This window comes from Haplochromis burtoni, unplaced genomic scaffold, assembly GCF_018398535.1.
Source record: "Haplochromis burtoni strain Fernald_Lab_line unplaced genomic scaffold, NCSU_Asbu1 Contig_1614, whole genome shotgun sequence".
Lineage (NCBI taxonomy): Eukaryota > Metazoa > Chordata > Actinopteri > Cichliformes > Cichlidae > Haplochromis > Haplochromis burtoni.
The window spans coordinates 18,419-28,616 of NW_024583975.1; the positions used below are offsets into that span (position 1 = coordinate 18,419).

Below are 10,198 nucleotides of genomic sequence, written 5' to 3' on the forward strand. Positions count from 1 at the left end.
AAGGAGATCATTGATAAGTCTTCACTGTCAGGATATCCATATATACATGTAGATGGAAAGTTTCATATTATATAGGCAATTAAGTGACAGTGCTTCCTATGTGATGCTGAGGAGTAATGCAAAAAGTAATGTAATGAGCAATTCATAAATTACTTTCTATAAAGCGTAAAAAGGTAAGTAATACACTGGACTATGTAATATTGTAATAAGAGCAATGTTAAAAAAGAAACATTTCACTATAACTTAATGTATTTAGGAACGCAACAACAATGTGTTGGTATAGCCAACAGAAAAGAAAGAAAAAAACTTTCAGCGCTGCAAAATTTTTATCTTTTTTTAACTGTGGGAGAATGACACTCACAGGAGACATGCAGTTCTCTGTTTGGCCTCAGTCAGTCAGGTTATGTTCTGCTCGAGTGTGCTTTGAGGCAGTGGAAATGAGGTTAGTAGGCAGATGACAGAAGTTGGCATTAAAGCAAGTGGATCAGAGATGACCTCAGCATGGACTCTGGCAGTCTCAGATATCTGTTCATAAAAGTAGAAGTTAAGGAAAAGAAGTGGGAGCCCTTGAAACTGCAACAGAAGGATCGACAGGAGGAGGAGAGGGGAGAGTAGAAGAAGAGTGGAGGAAGGTGTGAGAAATAAAGAGCAGTCAGGACTTCTGAGCGAGGAGCTAAGAAATGAAGGAGCCACAAAAATAGCTCCGTATTTGTAAACCACGCCGACATGCATCATGGTTAGAAGTAACTATTTTACATAGAGATGACCCTGATCTGTTGGAAAGACTTTGCACAAGAAACGTGGAGGGAAGAGCAGGCAGCTGGGGAGAAGAGCCGTTCTGATCTATTCTTGTCCCGACCCCACCATCCCCCATCGCAACTGGACCTCAGAGCTGCCCTTAAGAGAGAGCGAGGGGCTTAATGTGAAAGAGTGTTCATGATGTGTTTTAGCTGATAGTGTGATTAAAAAATAAAGATCGCTTTAAATCAATCGCTCTGTTTCCTCTGATTAACAGTTTACGCCTCAGTGGCTTGCAGGCAGAATTGTTGTTCACTGCTACACGTTCACAAACAGCCTATATGGAAATCAGACGATCCTCCTCCACTTACAATAAACTATTTTATTCACCACAAAAACTGTTTGGCGTAGGCTGAAATAATATAAACAGAGGGGGGAGGGGGGCTGCTGATGAGTAATAGATCAGTTCTTTGTAAAGGCAAGAGAAGCACAGTCTAACATAAAGATGATCATTACTCTCCTGTCTAAACACACACACACTCAGTCTGTAGTTCCTCAATCAAAACTCATTTAGAGGGATTTGCCTCTGACAGCCTAACAAACAGACATGCTTTCTGCTCGTCTTTACAAAGAAATATTCTCCCTGTTTCATATCCATCAACCTAAAATCAGTTATCGTGATTTATGTCTTTAATAACACGTTGTGCTCTGCATGATCAGACTATTACAAGATTCCATTATTCAGTTTTACTTCGTTGTCTAATAAAACAAAAAAGAAAAACTGCACTAAGATTGAATTTCTGTCAGAATATTTGGCTCGAGCGTCTGTAAAAAACACAATTACCTATAAAAGACAGCAGCCTATAAAAAGAGACCCTGTAAATAATCTTGGTTGGGTTCCCCGTCTTGGCATCACACACACACACAATTCAGAGGAGACACTGATATTGGTGCGCTTAATCTTAGCTCACATCATCTGCTCTCACTCTGTACCAATACGTCATCCACAGCCTCCTAAGAAACACATTCACATGCTTGTGTTTCCATCACATTTCTTATACTTCGTGCACACGCACTGTAAGGAGAGATATCCTGTAATTCACAGGGTGGGATGGGCCGACATTCTGCAGACCTGCTGCCTGTGCACCTTAAATCAAATCTTTACCTCGCTGTACTCTATAATTCATGTTATGAAGACATATTTGTCACAATGCCACCATGTAACCCGGCTTATTTCCACACAAACTGACTAATGGCTGTTTTAGACGTCTGCGGTAGCGTCTACGACGTAACCTACGTTTAGTGGTCGACGTTGTTGCCGACATTTATACTTGTGCTGGTGCATATTCACCTTATGGTTGAGTCCTGGTGCTTTACATGCAGTGCCAGCAAATGGAAACAAATAAAGTACCTTGTTCATCCCTTCACATCAATTTGGACAATTTCAGTGATCTCACTCCAGAATTTTGCTTTTATATTAGTTTCCATTTTTTTACATTGAGACAGTGATTATTGATAAATTAAAAACTAGTTGCAGGCTGCATGAACATGACATGTAGTTACATTTCGAGGGAGGTGCACTTCAGGTTATGCCATAAGGTTAAAGAAGGGTTTGCAATTATAGTGGATGGTCTCTGTTTGGCTTTGCACTTCTTACACATTCTTTAACGTGATATTTTAATGATATTTCAAGCTTTACTGTGTTTAGTGTGTTTGCGTATTCGTCACATTGGAAACTGAAAAGAAGAATTCAATATACAGAGGACAAGTCAGAATATAAAAAGTAGCTCTCATAGGTAAGGTGTTTTGAGAACAGCAATCTTGCAATGTTAGCTTTTCCACTAGCTCCCTCTTTTGGAAAGAAGCAGGAGTTCTCGCCTAAAACTGCTGACACAGGGAAGCATTGAATGTTGGATGCGTCACTTGCTGTAACTGTAAATGATCATGACAGTGATTGCATGGTAAGCTGCGGTTACCTGAAAGGCGATGCTGCTTGGTGCTTACTCTGTTGGTGTTTTGCACAGTGCAACAAAGGTGGAGCATGGCAAACATGGTGAGAATCATGACCACACTCTGAAGCAGCAGGGTCAGCTCAAACTGCTTCCCTATCCTGCAAGAACAAGACCAAGGCAACCAAAATCAATCAGGACTTTAGATACAGAGCTCTTATAGATCAGCATGTAGTCCGGTAGGATCAGCTGTATTTAAATACAGAGCCTCAAGGCCGACATGACAGGTTAGCACCTTTACAAGGAATAAAACAGAAAAGCAAAAGGATAAAAATTCTGAGTAAAGAACAAATACTTTCTTACCAGAAAAATATACGCAAGATGTTAGCTATGAGCAGCACCAGACAGACTCTGGTGGAGAATCCCTCAGTGTTGCTGCTTTTCTGGATCTCCTGATATTGCGGCACATAAGGCAGGGCTCCCCCAAACACCATTACGAATGATGCCAGCCAGGAGAGCAGCGTCCACGAGCCCTCCATGTCCTCCTCCTGGAGAACCACCTCGGCATCCATCACAGCAAGGGAATATTACGAGTGTTCAGGAGGTGGATGAGTAGCAGTAGGAGATCTGACAGACAGCAGGCCACTGTCAGAGAGTCAAAGTAATGGGAGGTCAGCAGCGTTATCATTAATGGGCATTATGAGGCGCCCAGAGTCACTAACCAGAGATTAACATTGCCCGAGCGCAATTAAATGCCTCATTCTTATATCTCACATCACAATTTTCATTTTTATTTCCAGCACAAAATCTGTTACAGGAAAGTAGCCCATGCATGATGACCAAAATAACCAAACTTACATAAAACATGAAGCAATATACCTTCATATTAGAGCCAAAATGATCTCAGTCAGCTGATTCTGGCCTATCAATGCACACATACAAGGCAGGCATAATACTGCTTTTAAGCTTCTTTATGCAGAACATAATGTTGAAGTAGACAACTATGTCATTGTTGCATAGTCTGTTACAGTTTCACATATTTGCTGGTTGATTAGTCAAAAACAGCTGTTAAATGTTTATCTTTTTATATTTTTTTAAAGTACAAAAGGCTCATTATTGTCCAAATACAACTTCTAAATGTTGGCAGTTATCTTATTTTTCTAATCGTTTTACATCCATTTCCATCAATCAAAATCATTCAATAACACATCTTAGGCAAGCTCTGCTGTTACAGGCAGGCGTAGTAGTGATTCCAAACAGATGTGCAGCAAAGAAAAGGTTCATTTTTATTCAGGTTTCCCAACAGTTAGAATAAATGGACCCATGACTGTGTGAAAATAGTATACTGTACTTTAATTCATTACATAAATATATAGAGGACAGACAAGTAACAAGCAAACTACTTTTCTATTATTTAAACTTCTTGTCTTTTATAGTGGCCACATATCAGAACAGGGATCACAAGTGGGAGTCAAAGGTCTGGGAATGTACAGCAACAGAGGACGTGGACTGCCAGGAGAGGTTAAACAGTCACCGGCTGGTGAAGCTAGGGGCGTTACTAAGGTGACCAGTATGGGATCTACCACACTGTTTAAATAACAAGTCAAAATGCATATCTGCACCAGCTGCATACACCAGCTTTTCTTTTTTCTTCTTAGCTTAAATGTTCAGTTAAACATATTCTATTACCAGGCTGTCTTCATAACAAAGGTCCTGTAATTCAAAATGTTTTCTTAAATTAAATCTTCAAATTAATATTATTATTAGCAAGCAAAGTGACTACTGTGACTACTTGGCATGATACTTTAAGATAAGATAAGATAAGTTAAGATAACCTTTATTAGTCCCACACATGGGAAATTTGTTTTGTCACAGCAGGAAGTGAATTTTATTTTACTTTATTACAAATGGTCACAGTAGTTCTCTTTTCCCTCCAAACAGTGTTACAATATGTTTCAGTAAATTTGATTTCATACAGTTCCCTAAAACTCCAGTTCCCTATATTGTTGTTCTTCAGTAGAAACAAAACAAAAACAAACGTATTTTGTGTACACAAAACCCTGACCTACACATGCTGAACAACAGTGAGCAGTGGCGTCATGCTTGTGGGTACTGTTGTGTTCCTGTTCAGTAATGACTGTGTAATATTTTCATTATCAAACCTTGAAACGCGCTAGAATGAATGTGCTCTTTTGATTGGTCACAAGGCTCAGCTGACGAATCAGTCAAACCTGGAAATCCAGTCAGCACTGGGTCAACACACTTTTGTCGTGATAACACAAAACCCTCACCAACAGCTTCTCTTCTTGTAAGACTGCTGCTGTTAACCGTTTCTCCTCAACGTAACAGCAGATGCATTGAGTGGAATCTCCTGTGTACAGCCTGATTAACATCAGAGGGCATTTATTTGTAATAAGGACATAACGGCTGTAAAAACACCAACATTGCAGAAAGCATTTTAAAGGTGTGATGATTAACAATGCAAAGTGAATGAAAACCTGCAGCAGACCTTTAACACATTCCATAAAAAGGTTTCTACGTGTTTTCCAAAGTTAAATATTATTCAGGACATTTCAATCCAAGGCGTCTCCAGCTACTTCCCTCCGCCTGCTGTAGAAGTTAACCATCACACGAGAGCAGCCCAAATGTGATGGACTACATCTGATAACACAACGAGCTTTGTTACGTAAGCAAAGCATAGCTTCTTTGGGTTGGGCTAACATGCCTGAACTTCCAGACATCAATTTTAGGCTACTGTGCCAGCCTCAGAGTAACAAGACACAGAGGCCCAGCATTCACAGCGAGTGGTTACATTGTTATAAACAGATGAAGGTTTCGTATAAGCCTGTGCAAATAAGAACTTTTAAAGGCAAAAATTAAATCACTTGAGAAAGTCTACCGTTTTCTATAATAGTAGCGCGAGCTCACAACGCGCACGGTGCGCAATTGGGCTGATTCTGTATCGCCCCTTATAAGGATTTTATACCCTAGTAAGTTCCCTAATTTAAGAGTTAACTTAAAACTTCAAGCTTTACTTACCAAGCCTCGTCATTCACTTTCCGCCCGTTTGTAACATAAACAAAACCCGCACACGAATTCTTCGGCGTCATAGAACCAAGTCCGCCAGAGCTTATATTATATTTTTACATGCTGTGGAGCCATTTTTGGGAGCATTTCAAGTTGCTATACATCAATACAACCATTATAGCCCAAATTTTAATAATATGTCTGCATTAAGTGCATAGTAATTACATACATTGCAAAAAAGTGCAATAAACTACAAAAAAATGTAAAATCGTTTTTTAACATATATTTCTAGTTAGAGAAATTTAAGAGGCTTATCCCTCAAAACTGTAAATACAAAAAAGTTGCACAAAATAGTTTCCCACCACAGGAAATTTATTTTGAGTGTCTTCATAGTTTTATTTTTGAAATACACCAATTTTTATATACTGCAGGAAAAACAAAAATAAATATTATAATGCAAATTTGCAAAAAAGCAGCATATGCATCAAAATAAACTATTTCCAGCAGTGCAATATGAGTCCTAAGCATCCCAGAAACGACACAGAAAGTCATAAAGTCAAACGATAACTTTTAAAAACACAAGTATAAGCTCATAAGGCCCTGATTAGGGATGGGTTTCGTTTAGGTTTTATCCGATACTGGTGCCAAACCGGTACTTTTGAATCCGTGCCGGTACTTAAACAGTGCTCGAACCGGTGCTTAAAGAATGCAAAATGGTCTCAAAAAAGGTTTTATCCGATACCGGTGCCAAACCGGTACTTTTGAAACGGTGCCGGTGCTCAAACGGTGCTCGAACCGGTGCTTAAAGAATGGAGAACACAAAATTGGTCCAAAAACCTCTCATGTTCAGCTGTTTTTTGTAAAAAGATAACAATGTTAGCCTTTTCTGCAGCTATGGGGCATATATGGTATCACTCTTGGCTGGAAGCAGTGCTTAAACAATGGAAAAAACACAAACTTTGTCCAAAACCTCTCATGTTTAACTGTTTTCCACTTTTTCTTTGGTCATTTTAGCCTTTTTGGCCAGGGTGAAGGGAGTATCTGCCATCAAACAAGAAGACAGCCGCATGTAGCTATGATGATGTTTGCTAGTTCACCTTACGTGCATTAATGTAATAACGTGGTTAGCCTACTCAACGTAAATTACACACGAACAACATTAAGCTACTCACGCAGAGAAGAACGGCTGCTGCTGCCATCATCCTCATCATTTCTGCTACACTGGCAGGGCTAGGGGCCAGGACTCTCCTCTTCGGGTTTTTGGGGGATGTTGCTAACTCCGGGTCTGATAGGACGCTCCAGCCACAATATTCTGAATTAGTCGGCCAGGGCCTGCACCTGGGTCTAGTACTGTCTCCCCAATAGATGCATGGAAGATGTTCATGTCTGATAATATATACCGTATTTTCACGACCATAAGGCGCACTTAAAAGTCTTAGATTTTCTTCAAAAAGTACGGCGCGCCCTATAGCGCAGTGCGCCCTGTGTGTTGTAAGGAGGACGTAGTAGAGAACACCATGAGAACGCTAAAGGGTGAAGTGTGGGCGTTGATCGTATATACCGGACAATCGCACATACCTGTATAAAAGGACAGGTATGTGCATTATGTGGAACATCGTTGTTTTAACAACCCTGAAAATGGCAAAGAGACACGCTTATGAAGCACAGTTTAAACTGAAGGCCATCAGCTATGCGGAGGAACATGGAAATCGAGCAGCGGCGAGAGAATTTAAGATTAACGAATCGATGTAGTTGCGAAAACAAGCTCCGACTCAGCTACGCGGTTGTCGGTGGGATTTTTTGTTTTGAGGAACATGAAATCAAGCGGAGGTGTTTAAAAACCTCTAGATTCCAACGTGTCCGCTGTTAGCTCTGTTGCATCCAACCACAACCCCAAGACTTAGCTCCAGAATGTTATGTAATGGAGAATGTTCAAAAGCGGTCATATTAACGAGTAAAATGGATCGATCCATGCCAAAATGTTTGCAAATGGAGAACTGTCAACCCCGAGGAAAAAAAACATAGCACAAGTAATGCAACCGGTCATGTAAATGGCATCACCAAATTCCAACGAGTAAACTGCACAGAATTATGTAAAAGTTACCTGCAGTACATTTTCTATTCTTATTCACCTGGCACTTATATATAGCAGGTTTCCCTTATCAGTGTCTAACTACTGAATATCGCGCAGTTTCACACAGACCTTAAAATGTACAGATTATATGTTAATGATTCTTTTAGTGTTTCCTATACGACAAAGCCTGCGTAGGCAGTGTTTGAGTGTTGCCATAGAGATGGGGGTCAGTGAGAGACGTTCAGCTTCAGTAAACCTCGCAAACGTTTAAAAACCACCTCCGCTAGTTTGAGTCATTTGTTGTTATGCATTACCTAGTTTCCTACAGTCGTATTCACACAGATTTAAAGAAGCTGAGGATTAACTTGACTGTTATGTGAAGGAGATGCAGAATGAAGAGATTGGGGGGGGTGGGTGCGCTGCAGGTGTACTTGTTACAGTAAATCATAGATCCACAGTCAAGCTTTTAAGTTGTTGGCATAGAAACAAATTCACCATTGTTCACGCTTTGATTCACAGACCATATGCTTAAAAGTGTTTGTATCTGGCAGTGTTATGACTTCACTTTATATCTCCATAAACTTTAACTACTAAGTGGCTCCAGTTTCATAATTTCTGCTCTTTTCCCCTCCACAGGTTCAGACTCTGCTGCAACAGATGCAGGACAAGTTCCAGACCATGTCAGACCAGATCATTGGAAGGAATATCCTAATAATTATCTAAAATGTTGTATTGATTATATGCATCAAAGTTAATAATTGTAGGCTGGGTCATTTGTTCCGTGTTAGCTGACTTTGTGATTTCCAGTTGTAATTACCTGCCTTAACTAATTCTCCACTTGATGAAATGAGCACACGTATTGATGATTTGGAAAAAAACATTGCTGACCTGATGACCCAGGCTGGTGTCGAGGAGATCGAGGCAACACCAGAAAAAGCTAAAGAGGGTCAAGGATCATAATGAAGGTAATAAAGTAGTCGGCACATCTAGCTTTGTCAGTTTTCCTGTAAATATGTTGAATGTAAGCTCTAATAGTGAATGTTTTTCTGATTCTGTCCCACAGGTTCCTAAATCACAAGGCGTGAAGTCGGTCCTGTATTCAGGAGCAGCAGACTTTTTCCATTCTGAAAATGACTAATTCCTTGATCTCCAGCCCAATCCACATCATCGATTCACACACCAGTATTGGACCCGTAAAATCACAAGGCGTTAAGTCTCCTGATTCGGAGTCGCAGCCAGCGCCCAGACTCTTTCTATCCCTCCTTTGAATCATCTCACGCGAACGTATATTGATTGGGTTCACACTGTGTATGTGCCGTTGAGGTGCTGAAAAAGCATGTTTAAGGTATATAATGCTGAATGTTAAGTACGAGGACCAGACTACTGACCTTGAAATCGTAGCGTTGAATACACGTTACCACTATACGGTGAAGCTAGAGTAGGGTATGAATGAAAGTGCCCTCCCTTCTTTTTATATCCTGGCATTCCGCTCTGCCAAGCTTTGCTGGCTTCCATGTGGCTATGATGGAGCAAAAATATGACCTCAGGATCCCGCACTAGTCCGTTATACCTGTATGGAGGGTTTGAATTTTTTATAAATACATTATATCAGTAAGGCTGAATTGACAACGACCTTTTTGACTGACCCCGATAAGCCTAAGAGAAGATCGTGTTTGGTTTTCCTGCAGCCCCTACCTTGGGCGGATCGAGATCTACTTGCCAGTAAGGCAAATCGAAAAAGGGCCTAAATCAGCTGGTGTAGTACAAACCTCAACCATGTCGCACCAACACGGAATGGTCCAAGCCGAATCTTTTAAAATAGCCAGATGTGTTTCAACAAGGTGGAAATAGGATCGAAATGTAAATGAGTACAAGCATTGTGCTTGGGGAATGGCATTCCGGGGTAATGTCAATGGAAGGATCTATCTAGTATCAAGAGAGCTATTTTGATAGTTTATTTCCCGGATGCGCTGATCTTACCATGTCTCCGAGCCTGTTATTAATGCGTTGTCCCAATTCACATTCTTTGGAAAGAATGGCGGAGTGCCCACCTCACGCCGCATGTGAAATCAACACTATAGACGTGCTGAGTGATAAAAAAAAAAAGTGATTAATGAATGAGAACGTGTGAAGCTTTGTGCACCGTCCAGGAAGAAAGCTGATTTTCCTGACAAAAGAGGACAACAATCCAAGCCCGGTCTTTTAAACCCACTGATGTACCACATAACTCGGTCTATTCTTTACTGAAGGCGCCTCGTGATACCGGCCCGTCAAAAAATTGTCTAGCAGATCCTAAAGACCCAGGTTATGGTATGAGACGGTTCAGAGTTTCCCAAGTATTGTTAAAAATATCCAACTCGATATTCGAAGAAGAGAGTTTACTCACCGTAGTTTTTTTTTCACCTAAAAT

The 10,198-nt window shown here is 40.5% G+C and overlaps 2 protein-coding genes across 2 annotated transcripts; one reads left to right on the forward strand and one right to left on the reverse strand.

Annotated features, from left to right (window-relative positions):
- Window positions 1-2,714: 2,714 nt before the first annotated feature.
- LOC121813391 (solute carrier family 66 member 2-like) lies at window positions 2,715-5,796 on the reverse strand (the record flags this gene model as incomplete). The annotated part of the gene is given in 3 exon segments (XM_042217128.1): window positions 2,715-2,848; window positions 3,051-3,332; window positions 5,727-5,796. Coding segments are annotated over 2 exon segments (343 nt in total), but the record flags the coding sequence as incomplete, so codon positions are not given.
- A 2,604-nt stretch (window positions 5,797-8,400) lies between these two features.
- LOC121813390 (heat shock factor-binding protein 1-like) lies at window positions 8,401-8,928 on the forward strand (the record flags this gene model as incomplete). The annotated part of the gene is made up of 3 exons (XM_042217127.1): window positions 8,401-8,491; window positions 8,627-8,753; window positions 8,852-8,928. Coding segments are annotated over 2 exons (213 nt in total), but the record flags the coding sequence as incomplete, so codon positions are not given.
- Window positions 8,929-10,198: the final 1,270 nt, after the last annotated feature.